This window comes from Gavia stellata, chromosome 6 (assembly GCF_030936135.1).
Source record: "Gavia stellata isolate bGavSte3 chromosome 6, bGavSte3.hap2, whole genome shotgun sequence".
NCBI classification, from domain to species: Eukaryota; Metazoa; Chordata; class Aves; order Gaviiformes; family Gaviidae; genus Gavia; species Gavia stellata.
This window is the reverse complement of record NC_082599.1, coordinates 54,546,059-54,563,421: the sequence shown is the minus strand read 5'-3', so window position 1 is coordinate 54,563,421 and position 17,363 is coordinate 54,546,059. Positions and strand designations below refer to the sequence as shown.

Genomic DNA, 17,363 nt, shown 5'->3' with positions numbered 1-17,363 from the left:
ATTTACTGGACTAAGAAACAGAATTAAGGGAAAGTCAGTGACAGTCTGGACAACAGCATGAATAAATTTGCTCTTGATATTACAGAATGAAAATAGGTCTCCCATCTTCTAAGCTTATGGAAAAGATTCCTCATTACCTCCTTAATCACTGCTGTTCTTCACTTTCAGTAGAGCAGAATCTGTCCCATGATGGGAGAAGTGCTGATTTACAAAAATCAGAGTGAAGGGTTCAAGTTCCACATAATCCTCAGTTTGACTTGAACACCTCATTTCCAGCTTCCACTACTGACCTAGTAAGCACAGTCGACTACTGTACGTGTCTCCAGGCTTTTCACAGCTCAACTATTTCAAGTTGCCTTCAACAAACTACTTGCCAGAAGTGTGCATGTGGTGCAGGGGTGTCATAACTGTATCTACTTCAATCAGAAAGCACACTCAAACTCAGTTGGATTCAGTCTTTTTTAATAAATTAATGTCATTCAAAATACAGTGCCAGAACATGATGCAGCTGAACATGCTAGTAAGGTTTGTCATGAAGCACCTGTGTTCATGTTAGATTGGCAGCGCCCCGCTACTGCTAGTGGTTCCTGGGATTAATGCCAGAGCAGCACTAGTCATCTGCTCTCCTGCACACAGAGCACAGGATATTCCTGAACAGTTTGCTCCCCCCCAAAGTAAAAAACCTGATAGCTAAGGGATATCTATACACAATCACACTACAGTAATGCTTGTTATTAAATTAACAGAAAATAAAGACCTGGTTAATCCACACTAAAACTTTGTTTTACAATGGAAAAATACATCAGCAGCAGGAAGTAATATACATGAGCCAATGTTACTGTAATACAGAACGTGGAGACATTTACGGATTAAAGCTCCACATAGACCCGCACTGTGAGGGCTGACAACTCCTATTGCAAGCCCAGCAACTTAAGTCCACACCTGGTAAACTACCAGCTGCTTGGAAGACCTGTATTCTAAATAGACAGGTATAAGTTAGTGAAAATAGAATACATGCACCTAATAATACAGCTTGACTGAACCTGCAGTCACTTTGCCCTGCATGTTACCATACAATGGAAGATCTACCCTTCCTACCACAGGTAGATCCATGGGATTTGTTTCTTTTTCTTTTAATGGCATTACTATACCAACATGGATATTAGTATTAAGTAAGTGCAGCACAGTCCTTTAATTAGGCCACACTGACAATTACAGAACTAGCACTTAAGTAGAATATCCAGAAGTAGTTCAAATATAACTGGAAGATACTTTCAAAAGAGTTGTGACATCATCCTAGAAACAGTAACTACTTTTTTTCTGCAGCTAATTTTCCTGAACCAAGACTTCATAGAACTACGCATTAATTCTTCAGACAAGTCGGATGCTTAAGCTCATGATATACATATACGTTTCTCAATTACCAGGTAATAGTATTTCAGATTATGGAAGCCTATCTGCTCGTTTCACTGATTCATACTGAATGGCGGCAAGTGTTAGGTAGGGCATAAAAATACAACTCATGAAAGACAGGTTTGACGCTTCTGCTTCCAGACCTGTTCTTTCACAACCATTTATTTCAAGATAACTGAGCACAGAATCAGTTGTGCAGTCCAATGTGGGAGCTATACAGGTGGTAAAGTAACCATCTCCCCATCCAGCTCAAATTCATCGGCTCCATCTGGTGAGAAGAGATACGTTGGAGGTTTCCATGGGGACTCTTCAAGGCAAGATGGATACAGCTTTCCTACAGTGCACCGAAAGTCTTTCCCCAAGTCCCACAGCACACGTTCTGATATGTGCTGCCTTAGAAACCAGCGATCGAGCTCCAGATCATACTGATAGGTGGCATACTTCGCTCTCTCGTTCATGTGGGTTTCTCGTATGAAGACGCATAAAGAATTAGATATCACGACGGCTCTAACGCACGGGTCAGAATACCGCTTGGCAGGGATATTGGCTGCCATTCTCCATTCATTTTTATTCACGTCATAGATTTCCACAGTTACGGAAGACCCATCTACAGTACTGCTTGGGAGCCTTATACCAGAATTGCTGGCAATATGCAGTCCTCCAATATAGAATATTTTATCACCAAAAGCAGCAGCTGAAGCAAAACATCTACTTGTTTGTCGCATAGCCATTTCTACCCAAGCATCTGACCTGGGAAAATAACAGTACATCAAGTTGTGTGCCATTACATAAATGCAGTTGTGAACTGCTACTGCTGTGCTCCACTGCCACGCGCAAGGCAATGGGCTTACCATGGTCCACTCATCCTTCTCGGTATCGTATCTCTCCACAGTTCTCCTGTTGAGTTCTCCACCGACGCTATCTCCTCCAATTGCATAGATGTATCCTTCACAGCAGACCAGGGATGGCTTTATACGAACAAAGAGCATCGGTGTCTTTGGAAACCAAGTGTTCTGCTGTGCATCAAACCAGTAAAAGCAATTCACAGTTCTGAAGGCAGCCTGGAGTTTGCTGCTTTTACTGTGGTTGGTTTTTGTGTTTTTCAGAGGAACTTGCCCACCTGCTATATAGATGTCATTATCAGGAGTTACCAGTGTCCCAACCTTATGCAAGTCAGCAGGAGGGCTGCAGAGTTTGTAAACTTTTTCTGCCTGGGGGCTATAACAGACAGAAGAATAAAGACTACCAGGGTTTTCAGCAGCAGCTTCAATGAATATCATCATTTCCTCTTTTGTCATACCAAGTCTGGGCTTGAAAAACTTGGGCATCGATTTGTAGAGTCCTTGCACCACTACTGATTTATCATTAGGTGGTAAGCCTTGAAACCAGGCTCTCTGCGTTACTTCTGAAAGTGCATCAATTCGGATTTGGCTAAGAACAGAGGACAAATACTGCGACCGTGACTCTGTGTTGTACTCCAGCCATAACATAGCAGCTTCACGAACTGTCTCCTCCTTTTCCACGTTTAAATTGTCACTGCTTAAAATATCTATCAGTAGATCATGTGACAGTTGCATGAAAGCCTCCTGGTGGTACACGGCTGTGAACTTGTGCTCTACCATTCTTTTAGCACTCTGTTTTAATTCTTCACAGCTGAAGAGATCAGCAAAACTTAAAAGACGCACACAATTTTCTGCGTTAATTTTTTTGATTAAGTATTCTCTACACCGTTGTAACACATCATCTACCTGTAATGCAGAAGAAGAAACACGCTAAGCATTACTATGTACAACCTATTCCTTCACGTAGCAGCAGCAGGTAAAAGTACCCGCATTTAGTATTGAACTCCAGAGTTCAGGCCTGGAATACTATATATATACACAAAAACACAGCAGTTACTTACTCAACTGATTCATACAGATCAAGTGCATCACATAATCACGTCTGCTGGAGAAACTAATTATCTAAATATCAGAAGTGCACTGTTTTACTTCCACCCTCCACAGGGTCCATAAAGAAAGGAGGAATGGGTACACGAAACATACCTGGCAAGCAACTGCTGTCTACACTGAGCAAACTGAACAAGAGTATTTTGAAATGACTAAACAGAAAAGACTGTTTAACAAGATAAAGAAAAAATGGTCCAGAGATTAGAAGCAGTTATTTCATACTCCAAATAAAGTGTTCCTACCTGTAAGAAGCAGGCAGTTTCATAAAGCTGTTCTACCGTGCTGTCGCTTATTGCCAAGTTACCCGTGTATGCATAAGTTATGATAATTTGCAAAGTGGCTGCATCCACATTCCTCAGGTGTACATGTGTTTGTTTACTTTCGCTTAGCCCGCTCATGAACATGGCTCTGAAGAGAAATAGACATATTAAGACAAGGACCAACAGTAAGTACAGGAATCTTAGAGTCAGTTATCACCTGTAAGCCTTCAGTGATTACACTCCAAAAAGTGAACAGTCTCTTTGGTTGCCTGTTTACAGGTGTTTAGTATTTACCTTAGGCTACCATCTAGTATTTAAGATAAAGCACTTGTACAGAACATTCAGAAAGTACCATCAGTGCCTTCTGTAGAAATATTTTATATTTATGCAAACTCTTTTGTCTTAATCAGCAGAGAACTCCAATGATTTTAGAGTTTTAATGATGAAATTTGAAACCTTTTCCTATGTCAGGTGATGATAAGAGGGAAGAAACAGCCTCCAGAAAATACAGCTGAAACATATACAGATAGATTTTAGATTGTAAAACAAAAGCAGCAGATTTATGCAATGGACTGAGCCAAGACATCAAAAAGCCTACTCCTCTGGGAGGAGGAGAAAGTTAGCTCAGAAAAGGAGCAAACGCTAGCATTCCATGAAGTATTTCTTATATACCATTCATAATAATATGCAGTAAACTTCAAGTTTGTAGACAAAAAATGACAATGACAGAAAAAACTATCAGACTTGGTCTGAAAAAAAAGAAAACCACCGCCTAAGTATGTCCATTACATCTGCCTGAAAAAGTAGAAGGGCACTGTAATGGGGAACACTGATTTTAAGACCTTTATATTAATTCAGGTTTGGTGTTTATGGTTGTATTGAAAATTCAGCTCAAGGCTCTTTAGATTTATTGGGGGCTTTTTAGGAAACCAGGTACAAGACAAGTGAGAAGGGATGGTGGGTGCACCCTACAGCCCTGCCTGCAGCTGGAGAGGTGAAGGGGACATGGAGATACACTCCCTAAATAAAGTCATTCCAAGAAGCATCTGACACAAAGACAGTGCCCCACCACCGTTCCCTCCTGCCCCATCCCCATCACTCCATCTTCTTCTATGTGCCTTAACTCAGGGCAACTGGCATTTTAGAGGGACCACTGACTGGCCAAGTGAGTATCAACTTGCCATGCAGCTTTTTAGAGGTAAGCAAGACAGTACGAGTGCCAGCAGAGACTCCGCTTCATTGAAAGGAAGAGGTTGCTGGTAGAGAATCTGGTTCTAGTGCATGCTTACGCGCTGCTGAGCAGCCTGTGCTGGAGCTGAGCTGCCGCAGCACAGCATTCAAGCACAAAGACGGAAGGTAAGCTGGCTGCAGTCGTACACAGTGGCTGGATCACGCTAAGAGATGCTTTTCTGTTCTTCCCCCTCTCCCCACAGCTTCCTTCAGGGCTATCAATTTTTCATAATAAAGCTAAATTTAGGAAGCTGAGCATCTTTTTGTAAACCAAAGTAGAGAAGAAAAACAGAACATGACAAAACCACAAGCTTGATACTTCTTTTAACCAGTGCCAAAACCTCATTCCATAAATAATAAACAAACACATATGAATAAGAGATCTGACTGCATATTCTAATGCAACACACTGCGTGGACTCGTGACAGCTTTCCAACCTTATGATTAGCCACCCACATTAAATCTGGCCACATTTCCAGTGGCTGTTATTTTAGAGACTGTTGGAACTATGTCATCTGCAGAAGGCCAACGGCAATAATCATTATCTAGTGATCACACAATACTTGTTGCTAAAAATTGCACCAACTCATCTGAGATGAAAAAATTAACACAAAATCCAGCAGCAACAAAAACTTCCGTGAAAGTAATAAATTAATCCTTGAATAGCTCCCTGCATTAGAAGTTATTCTCTGTATTCTACACAAGAAAGCAGGCAAAGCACAAAAAACATTTTAGAAGTGTTCTGTATAGTGAGCCCATCTCAATGGGAAACCAGAATTTGCAAACCTTTCCTTGATTAAATGGGAAAGAAAAGTTATACTCCCTCCACAACGCATCAGGAAAGTAAAACATGCACGGATGTCATCAAGACTAATTTCAAGCTTCACAATTCCTTCCAGACAGGCAGATTAATTATACTGTGTTACCAACAAAAAATGATTGATCACAGCAGAAAATTCGTGGTCCCTCACCTTCTAGGACTTACTATGAAGGTATCTGCAAAAAGTAGTAGCACTCAACATACCTTATTAATAAAAACTTTTCAAAAGACAGAAAAACAGGACACCTGGGAAGCAGGAACTACTGAATTAAAAATTGCAACAGCATCTCAGTGGGAGAAAACAAAACAAAAAACCCACACAGACAAAAAAAACCCTGTTGCATTGCAGCAAGACTCTCAGGCAAGAGAAGAGTTTCTGGCTTCTTTGCTGAGCAGAGGAAACAAAATGATTCAGAAAACGAAGCCATGAACTTGCACAGCAATCCCTACTTTTAGCAGAGGCTTCTGCTAAGAAACTACAGCTAATAAACATGACAATGGAACTCCCATAGCCGCATCTCAATAATCCCTTGTTACCCTACCTTGGGAAATAAAAAAAGATTAAGCATTTAAAGATTAAGTACAAAAAATAAGAAATTTTCTAATTATTCAGACTTTATTAGCTCCCTAAAGAAAACAAAGCATCACAAGTGTGATTTCTGCACACCCCCTGCTTACTGTAAAAACTACAGTACCTACCCAGAGTAAGTCACAAGATGCTGGAAAACTTATTTTACTCTTTTGGAATTGGCAAATAATGATATCTAGGGTTTTTTTACTTACTTCATTGATCTTTAAAACTCTCTGCAACACATTAATTGTTACTCAATTAAGTAATAATATTACACTCAAAAGGAGGTATCATAGATTTTCTAGAATTAACAGATCCTGCTTTGAATACTTACCTGAAATATGAGCTGCATGTTGCAAGAACCATCTTATGGCAGGGAAATTCAGTGCCCTCAACAATCAACACTATGTCAGTTAGCAACTGCTGTTCATAAAAGAATTTCAACTGCTCCAGCAAGGATACAGCATACTCGGTATTTATCTGCCTCTCGTCCTGGGTAGACATGACTGTATTCCATTAATATTTCCAGGACCAGAGAGAAAAGTCAAGATCTTTTTGCCAAAGAATGGTCAGTTGAACGTTTCTGAAGTAATCAGGGAAGAAACAGCAGGATTTCTGTAGCCTTCAGAAGTGATACTGATAAAAAAAGGCAGTGTTATCTTGGACTGCTGAATCAATGTCGCAGACTTTGACCTACTATTAGGTCAACATGCTTTGACTTGATGTCACAATCTGTTCAGAGACTTTCAAGAGTGTCTGCAGAGCTCCTGTTGAGATCTGGGATGCAGCAAACAAATGAGCAGAAGCGAAGTCTGAGGTAGATTTCGTGGTAACATCTCGTGATCAGCGGCTGTGCTTGAGTGACTGAAAGCAGGAAAATAAAATTAATTCACACATTAGCACTTTTTCGAAAACCTTTCATAGTTACCCCTTAAAAGTAATTGTCTAACAAACTTATTTCTAAATTAGTACTTAATTATGTGCACAAAAACTATTGTTGAGAAAAAAAGTTAAACAACAAAAGTACTGAAGAGAAAGGAAAAGCAGAAGCGTTTGTACATTAATTCTCATCCAAGACCTAGACTTATGAATTAAGAGCATTTATTTCATCAACACAGCTTCTAAGGCTGGAGAGTTAAAACAAGGTTCAGTAAGACTTTACTCCTCTTCCAAGAATTACCCAGTTTTCCCATGGACTACACCTGTGCATTTCCTTCAACCATTGATAAGATAGCCACATTTTTTTTTTTCATTTCCATATTAAGCAGCTACTTTTTCTGCTTCTGTGTTTTTGTCTACCTAAAGCTTACCAATACCAGGCCGCTAAAAATATAAATGCAGTTTCTTCAACATTCCATCATTTTCCAACTCAACTCTCAATATCATCATCAACCCCTTTATTTCACCTTTGGCATTCTACTAGAGAACAAGCAGAACCGGAGCTAAGGATTAAAAAAACCTGACAACCTATATTCCCAACGCTTATTTGATTCATCTTCTCTGTGCAGAAGGGCTTCACCTATTACCATTTCACATTCCATTTTTTTCCTTCTGAGTCATTTCCATACAGCCAGGTCAGCACGACTGCTGCAGACAGGAGAAAAGAAAAATAAGGAGATAATAGGAATAGCATGGGTCAAAACACTTGCAGCGGTTATAAAGCAATGACCACAGGCTACCAAAGTCTGCTTTCTTGTTTGGACATTTCTCCTCCGCTTAAAAATGGGGTCAGGTTTTATCTTATCTTCCATGAGAACACAGAAACATAATTAGGAATGGGATAGTTATGACAGTAAAATCACCATCATAAAGGACACCAGAGTAACACATCTATCAAATACTTCCAGATTTAGTTAACCTTGCATCATTCTTTCACATTCCAAAATCAAGGAATAACCAGGGACGTGATTGTGTAGTGTCTAAGGCATCACTATCATTATAGTTCACAATGAACGCAGAAATACCTCACTTGAAATGATATACTTCAAATTCCATACAAAAATACACGATTTAGCATAAGATGAAGGCTGCAGAAATACCTGCCAGGCATATCCAAGATCTGCTATTTCAACAGAGCCCTGCCAGTAACACAATTCAAAGACAGCTGTCTTAACATTCACTCACTTGAAACAGATACGCTTAGTTAATGCCACTTTAATTACTACTAATTTAGTGTCACTGATCTTTTTCAGTGAAGAAATATTCACAAACAGGAATCTCAAACTCTTAGTTTTCACTGGTTGTTTAACTGGAAAACAGCCAGGATAGTCAAACCCAATGTTCACTGTTCAGGTGAAGACTGTTAATTAAGAAAAATAGAAAAGGGGTAGTATTTGGGGGGAGGAAGGAGAGACCAGTATCTGCTACAATAACAGATATTAGCACAAGTCTTCATGCCTTCAAGTTTCAGGTGCAGTTAACTGCTGAAGTCACCAAGCCACAAGTATATCAACGATATACAAAGATATTGCTCATCTAAAGCAATGACCTTCCACTTCAAGTCACAGCTTCTCTTCACCAAATTAGTATGCCTCCTATCTCTGCATCACTGACCACTACCCTGGTTATCTGATAACAGCTTAATGTGCAACTTAATCCATTGACAGATTTTGCCCTGAACTTTAAATGGCTACAGAGACACGCAGACTTCCTAAGTGTGTTAGGCCCACAGAAATAAATAGCTCGTGGCTCTACTGGTATCCCGGGTCTCTCTACAGCATTGTTTTTCCTGGCTTAGGAGTAAAGTTTCAAGAACAATACAAGCTGGTGGATTAAGCTCTCTTCTGGCAGAGCATCACTAGTACTAAGCTTTAGCAAAAGAAGTCATTGACATCCTAACTTCCTATTCTGATGTAATTTTAAAGAATATAAATCTTCAGAAACAGGAAAAAAAGGGCAAAATCAATATGTACTGTCATTAGGTAACAGAACCAATCAGGGATACCATGGAGAAACTGATATACACCTGCTAGTAAGATTAAGGACATTTTTGGCAGCACGCGGCTGACAGTCGATAACTGAAAAAGCAGACCTGTTCAACAGAAGACGAGTTGAAACTGTGAAATTAATTACTATAAATAGCTGGAACATTTGAGTATGACCCTCAGCAGCAGAAAAGATTGAGGAGATGACAGGAGTCTTGTTGCAGAACATTTATGTGATGTGAACCACCTTTGAACTGTAAATTTACAAAGCTGGAGTCCCTGGTTTACAGCTGATCTGAAACCATCTCATTTCTGTGATGTGCTCTAGGGAGGTGCACATGGTAGGAATGCGCTATGTACGCGATTCCTGTTTTCCACATCCATACTGTGCTTTGATGCCAATGATAACCATTTCCTAAAGAACAAAATTTTCTATTTGTCACAAAGTCAGGAGTCGCATCCCATTCCCTTGTAATGGAACCATACTAAATACTCCTCAGGAGAACAATAAATACATCAAGGATCTCTGAATTTCTGGTCTAAAATTACTGTCATTTATATTGTCATTTGCCCAAGAGAAGTGAATCTGTTCAAAACATTAAGGTAAGTGGTGTAGGAACATCATTTTGTGCCTGAAAAATCATCCAAGACTACCCACCTCTCTGACAAGTTCAACACAATTTTAAAGGAGACACTCTCCTCAGTTTAGAGGCTGAAAAACTGAGGCAGTGAAATAAGAATCAGCTTGTCGAAAGCCACATATTTGCTAAAGGAGAACTGTAAGAGGCCCAGTTCTCCCCAGTCCTGACCTAACATCTCTCTCACTGTGCTTTGCTTGGTTGGCATACTTAGAGCTCAGTTAACTGAAAAACTATGAACTTGAAAAGATGTCTATGGATGCACCACAGTCTCCTGTAGTTCTCGTAACTACAAAGCAATGAACATTTCTGATTTATGGATGAAAAGATCTATGGCTGAAATCAGCTTAATATCCTGAACCGAAATCGACAGAATAAAAATAATCCTTGAATACAAGCTCTATGAATAAGACATGCCCTTTCAACGATGTCACTGGAATGACCATTCTGTTCTGGGTAACTTCTTGGAAGTCAGCTAGCTAAACCAGGACTGGTAGGTAGCTGTTGGAAGGCCACATCATTAATGGATTGCAAACTAAACCAAATTATTACCAGGTGATCCAGAGTAACTGCCTATCAAGCTGGAGAGCAACATCAACTAACAGGTTGATAAGAGGGTTTGTTTTTAAGTAATTATTCCTTTTAGCTCAAGTAATTTTAATGACATGGCTTTTAACACTTGTTCATGTACTTCAAGTCTGAATGAGACCATTCCAAAAATTAGTCATCAAATGTTAATGAGTTACGGGACAGGCTATTAATTGTCTTCCTTGAATCTGTTTATCTTCTGAGGTCAGGCAAAGATTGATGAACAGCTACATACTGCACTACACACATGGAAGTATTCCACACATGGAAAAGTATAAGATATATAGATATAATATTCTTCAACTGGTCTAATTAAAAAAAAATTGCTTTATTTTTTCCAAATTATAAGAAGGGCAAAACAGATATATAGACATGCAATTTTTTTGTTTGTTTTTTAGATATTTTGATACTAGGAAAAGAAATAAGTTCTTCTGAAAAATCTCATTAAGAAGTCTGCCAGATTAGATGCCTAACTTCCAATAAAATTCTGGGAAACAGTTAAAGTTCTATGCAAGTCTCACAGGTTCCTATCAGCATCTTCAGCCATCTAAGCATCTCTTGAATTCTGACTTCACTAACTACAATTCACACTTCAATACACCTGTATGTTTGGAAGAAAAAGAAAAAAATACAACCAAAACTTATTTCCCTGGACACTCAACTTATTTAATCTAGTTTTAACTAATAAAAAAAGCTTTAAAGACTACTTTTGTGCGCTTTTAATCAAATTCCTATTTCCATCCAAGGGCAGCTTCATACAAATCACAAGTAAAAACACGTCTAAAGAAGTGAGTCATTCACTATTTTTAACATAATAAAATGTCAGAATTAAGAACTGAACAACCATAAGCCAAACTACACAAGCATTCATGTATGTAGAGATAGAAATCCTCCCAGCTAGCAACAAAAGTACCAAGCTCAGGCACTTTAATACTTCGTTACTATTAAGGATATGCTGATTTACAAATGAACCTATTTCAAAATGATTACACCAACTAATAGCAAGTACTAAAACCGATTAAAATCAATTATTTATATCAATACACCTAGCCAACAGATCTCAAAGATAGGAAAGAAAGAAGAAAAAGGAGTTGGAAGCTCTAGATTCTTGAGTAATGTATCAAATTTGCATCCTTGGCAGCAAAAAAGAAATGGGTAATTGATGAAGCAGTTCCAGACTTGGAAGTTTTCCTCTCTTCTAAAGCCATCAAAGGTGTCTTTGATAGCACAGCAGTCCAGAAACCCGAGGACATCAAGGAGATTCTAATAAGGCAACAACATGAAATTTCACAAAAAACAAGGACTGATTTATTCCTACAATATTATCATCTTGAAAATTACTATTCACTTGGAAACTACTACTATTTTCCATACATATTATGCTTGGGAGGCGAGTTACAACTTTGAGGCAGGTGAGCTTTCCGAAACTACGCAGAACCTAGAAACTAGAAGTGTCAGACTCCATGTTAACAACATATTTGCTCATAATGCACTCACTCCTCATTACCAGTTTCTTTCCTGTTTTTCTGCTCCTAAAGGAAGTTACATACTAAAGGAAATACCTGCTCAGAAATAAAATTAGCACAAGATAAAGCATCAACTTAACTTGGCAACTGGATTTCTACGCTGAGCACAGGTAGTTTCCATCCCCAAGGGCGTTTCTGTCTTGTGGAAAGACTTGAGCTGTTTTGGAACATTAACCTTTGAAAACAAGTGGGCCATGGATGTCTCCAGTAAGACACAGCCATGTATCATGTATGTATAGAAAAGCGGGTTTTTTCTCTGAACTCTAGTATGTTAATGAAGCTAGTCTGTTTTATTTAACCACTTAAATTCAGTTCACAAGTATACAACGCTCCCTTAAATATTCACTATGAGATATGATGATGTTCAACTATAAATTCAAGCATTTCTACATTAAGAAATTAAATTAATAATTAATGTAGCTTAGCTAACCATAAGTTCCTGGAAGGTTAAGAGTCTCACAATGGATATCTTATTCATGCATATAAAATTTATTCTCAAAACTCAAGAGCCACTAAACTAAGCAAGAGAAATTTTAGGATTTGCACCAATTCTGGTCTGTTTCATAATCATGACCAAAACAAAAAAGCCTGCCTCAAAAAAAACCTCAACAACAACAACCACCACCTTGTCCAAAATGTAGTCAAAAAATACTAAATAAGCAGCAACACCCTTTCTTCCCCTTTGGTCTGTTCCTGCAAGATACTAGTTAGACAGCACCGAGTATAATGGGACCCTTTTACTCCACACACAAAAATAATTAGGAAAGAGGTGTGACACCTATACCCAGATCATGAGACTACATGATTTACACATCTGAGTATATTAAATATTAAAAGTCACCTATTTCTCCTAGTAGATTTATGAGAAACCGAACTAAGTTAATCATGTATTTTAACTGTCTCCTAAATACATCATCTTAACAAAATTCATGTAGATACAGCCCTAGGTGAGCTCTCAACAGCACAGAGCCATTCAGGTCCACTATGATCACCAAGTAATGTAGAAAGCCAGGCTGTGACTTTGCAATGAAACATCTAAAAATGCAGATGCTAACTACAACACAAATCCATTTCTAAATCATAATTAAAGTCATTTGAAAAGGAGCAGGTATCTATCCCGTTCATAACAGCAATAATAGTAAACAGTGGAAAAATCTTTGGCGCGCAGATGGCTAACTTCAAAGCTATACTATGTGTATATTTAGTCTATAAAAGCTCACTAAGAATTATTTGACTCTTCAAATCCACATGTAAACACTGAAGCCCACCCTCAGTCGCTGTAGGTACTAATACTATACATACGCACACAGCCAGACATATCGGCAAGGAAAGGTGGGCAGTTATAAGAAACGGCAATGCCACTACAGTGCTGTTCTTCTAGAAGACTTCATCGTGTCTGCCCCTTCAAGCATCTCTAAAAAAACCCCACCTAAGTTGCAAACATCCCAACCTGTTGAGCTGAAGAGAAGCACTGAACGTGGAAGCCCTACCGCCCACCCCGTTATAGGTCTGAGCTTACTGTCCCCTCCGGCTTGCGGGACGCAGCGACAAGGTACTAGAGAGGGAACACTTCCCCCCCCCCCCCCCCCCCCCCCCCGTTCCTGACACCCAGGTGCGCCGTCCTGTCCCTCCGTTGCTTTAGTTCCTTTCCTGCTTCCCTAAGAAGCCCACCGCCAGCCCTAAGGGAGTGGGCACCTTCCTGCTCCGCGACTACCGCCGCAGCCCGGGGGTCAGGGAGGGCCCCGCCGCCCGCCCGGCTGAGAGCGCGGCGCGTTTCCCTCTCCTCCTCCCGGCTCTCCCGAGCTCCGCCGCGCCAGGAGCCAGCCCTGGCCAAGGGCGCGGAGGCGGCCCCAGCAACCACCTCGCCTTCTTCCTCGGTGTGCGTCCGCCGCGGGTCTCCGCCGGTGTCCAGCGGGCTCGGAGCCGCAGCTGCGGGGCGGGAGCGGCCGCAGGTCGCGGAGGGGGCGGGCGGGAGCCGCACCCAGGCGGGGGGAGCGGCAGGCTGCCGCAGAGCCCCCCGCGGGCCTCCCCGCCACGGGCGCGCCGCCCGCCGCCGGGGCCGAGGACCCCTCGCGACGAGGGGCGGCCTACCCCCGCTCCGGCCCCGCAGGCCGCCGGCGACGAGGAGACGGGAAACGGCCCGACGGCCGCGCCAGACGAGGGCGGCCGCCGCCTCACGGCGCGGCGGGACGCGAGCGCGGGAGAGCCGCCGCCATCCCCCCCGCCCGCCCCCCCCACGACAAACCTCCGACCGCCGCTTCCTCTTCTGCCTCAGCGTCCCGAGCGCGGGCGGCCAGGGGCGAGGGGGCCGGGGAAGCGGGGGAGGAGGAGGAGGATCCGGTCTCACCCGGGCTGCGGAGGCGGCGGCCACTAGGCGCGCAGGCGCGCTGCCCTCCGCCTCCTCATCCCCCACAGCATCACCGCCGCTCGGCGGCCGTTACGACGCGCCCCGCGCTGCCGCGCCCGCCCGCCTCTCCTGCGCATGCTCAGAGCGGGGAGAGGCGCGGGGGGGGCCCAGCCCCGCGCGCCAGGTCCGGCGCCTCGGCCCGCCCCCATTTCCTGTTCCTCTCCCCCGAGCTCCCCCTGCCTACGCCAGCGCCCGCGCGCCAAGGGAACGGCGGCCGCCCCGGCGCTTCCGACGGCGCAGGCGCAGGCGGGGGCCCCGAGAGGAGCGAGAGCGCCTGCGCGCCCGCCAAGCGGCGCTGGGCGCGCGGGCGGAGGCAGCGCCCTCTGCTGGGAGGAGCGACTCGCTGCAGGCTGGAGGCCTGTGGGCTTGGCGGGGAAGGGGCGGCGGCGGGAGGCGGCTCGGCCCGGCCTCGTCCCTCTGTTCTTCCCAGCGCCTCCTTTTTTCCCTGGGGCCCTCCTGCGGGCTGAGGCGGCCCGCAGTTGGAACGTCCTTCGGCCAAATGCGGCAGCCTCAGAGGCGAGGTTGGCCTGCCCCTTGTGCAAACGCCGCCTGAGGCTTGTGGGGCCTCGAGCCTGCCGCAGGAGGGAAGCAAGAGGGGCGAGGAAGCGGGAGGAGTCTGAAGTCTGGTCCAAAGGAAAGGAAAATCCTGAGGACAGGCAGCTTTTTAAAAGCTAGGGAGTGGGTTTTATTTTTTTGTATTTCCCTTTGGGTCCATCCACCAAGAGAAAGACTAGGAATTTAACTTAAAAAAAGGTGAAAGCTTAATCTGATGAATACAGGAGTTAAAGATTTAAAACACCCTGAACAAATCACACGAGTGACCTGCACACAAACTGCAAGAGCTGCCGTCAGTGGAAAAGAAAAGCTTTGACTTGGGAAGTCTGTGAGCAATGAGATCAGTAATCCTTCCTGGGCATTTTATAATTTATGTCCTAGTGCGAAGGAAGAGTTTAATCTGAGCATTATAGAAAGAAAAAAACAGAAATTACAGGAATTTCCCAGCCTAGAAATGTAAACAGTCTCTAGCATTCACACCTCTTTGTTTGTCTTTAGTCACTCACCTACTTGCACCGTGCATTCGCTGTGCTTCCTTCTCTCGCCATCTCTCCCACTCAGAGATCCGCAGTCATGAAGTGGCCACTCAGATTCTCATCCCCTGTAAAGACCCAGGGCAGGGCCAGATTATAACCTCACATCTCATAGATTTCTGTTATACTAATGACACGAATCTCATGAAGTTCTGTTATAGTAATTACATTAATGCAATTAATTAACTGGAATAATGTAGTTGACTGGAATAAATGCTTCCTTTCTTATATGGAAAGAACATTACATTGGTCAGTCCACTTATCTGTGTTAGGATGGAAGAACATTACTGCCTTTACTCAGTACTGAGAAAAAGATAAAAATCAAATGTAAACTTTGCCTTGTATTGTCCAATTATTTTTTCTCTCTCCAAAAAGTGTCTTTAACAGCAGTTTTAAGCAGAAGATGGGTAATATTTCCCTTTAACACCCATGATTTTCTTCATGTAAGTTCCAATGTTGCAAAAAGGATACACTGGAGTCACTTAGGGAAGCAGCTTACATGTCTGCAAGATGAGACTTTTGCTTTGTGCGCACAAGGTGAAGGCTTTTACACTATTCCTATCCTCCTGTTTTGATTCTCCCTCCCACGCATTGATGGAGAAAGGCCCCCACATCACTGTTAAATGAGCCTCAGGTGGAAGGGGGAGTGGACAAGTAGCAGCTGCCTGCCATAAAGAGGGTGAGCTGAGGACTTGGTTAGTTTCTTGCTGGGCTGTATGCAGCAGCAGCATGGACCTTAGTTTTGGGGGGCTCTAATGGGGCAGGAATAACTTAGTTTTTGTTAGGGGTTTGTTTGGTTGTTTTTTGTTTTTTTTTTCCCCCCCTTCCCTTCTTCCCTATATCACATTCTCTCAAAGGTCAAAATGATTCTGGGAGCTTTGGCCTAGGAGAGTGAGGGGAGTCTGTAGGCTTTTTGGTGCTTACAAGAGCTGGACGGGACATTCTAGATGGAAACTGGAGAGGGCTCCAGTGTTCCTGAAAGCTGTCTGAAACTCTAGGCTGAACTGTGTGCTAGTTTATAACAGGTCTTGAATTCAATTTTTTTCCTGTAACTTTGAAGTGCTTAAGTTCTCTAAAGAGTTGAGCTGTTGTCTTTTTTTTTTTTTTCCTGTGACTCACTAGGTTTTCTGTGTTCTCTGATCTCTTTTATTCTTGCTTATAAGCTATGTGTGACAAGGTTGTATCACTTGCATGGGGTGGAACGGACTGAACTTAGTGTATCAGTTAACTGTGGAAATACGTGTGTGGGAGGAAGTTCTGTTGTGTGAATTTTGTATGGCTTTGAATGTGAATGTATGCATAAGGACTTTGGTTTTTTTGTTATTTATCATTTAGTTTAAGCATAGGAAGCATGGTGTCATTGAAATATTTGGTTTATTATGTTAGCTGTCATTGTTCTTAAGTATATTATAAAGTAAAAATCCTGAATTAATAGAGCTTTTATTGTGATCCCAAATACAACATATGGGTTGGCACTAAGAAGTGTTTTCTTTACAAAGTACCAAACTTCTGATTGTGTGAAGCCTTCTATTGATCTTTTTTTTTTTTTGAGGCCTCTTGCTCAAGGCTAATTGACTGAAGGCTAGTTTTTAATGGACTGGAATACTACTTATATGGATGTGTGCATGTAAGACTACATTAAAGTTACTGATCCTGTGACTGTCCCATGGCTTTAAAATGTGTTGTAAGATTGGCTTGAAGTAGTAATATTGAGAGCTGCATGTAAAAGCTTGCTTAGCAAAGGAGAACTAAAATCTTTGACCTTGATAGTAATGTCAGTTTTCTACTTTCTGTTCGGAAGATAATTGTTTTCCTCTGGGAAGATCTAGTTTCATTGGGCTGGGAGAGGAATGTCTGCTGAATTCTGACAGAGCATAGAAATTAAGTCACACAGTTTTTACAGTGGTTAATCCTGATCATTTATCTCTTTTAGTGTTTAAAAAAAAAAA

At 42.2% G+C, this 17,363-nt stretch overlaps 1 protein-coding gene across 1 annotated transcript; it reads right to left on the bottom strand.

Moving 5' to 3' along the window:
• Positions 1-455: 455 nt before the first annotated feature.
• KBTBD2 (kelch repeat and BTB domain containing 2) lies at positions 456-7,267 on the bottom strand. Its single transcript, XM_009819493.2, has 3 exons — positions 6,578-7,267; positions 3,605-3,770; positions 456-3,161 (listed from the first exon to the last, which is right to left on the bottom strand). The coding sequence occupies exons 1-3, from the start codon at positions 6,745-6,747 to the stop codon at positions 1,626-1,628; spliced, it is 1,872 nt and encodes a 623-aa protein (XP_009817795.1). The 5' UTR covers positions 6,748-7,267; the 3' UTR covers positions 456-1,625.
• Positions 7,268-17,363: the final 10,096 nt, after the last annotated feature.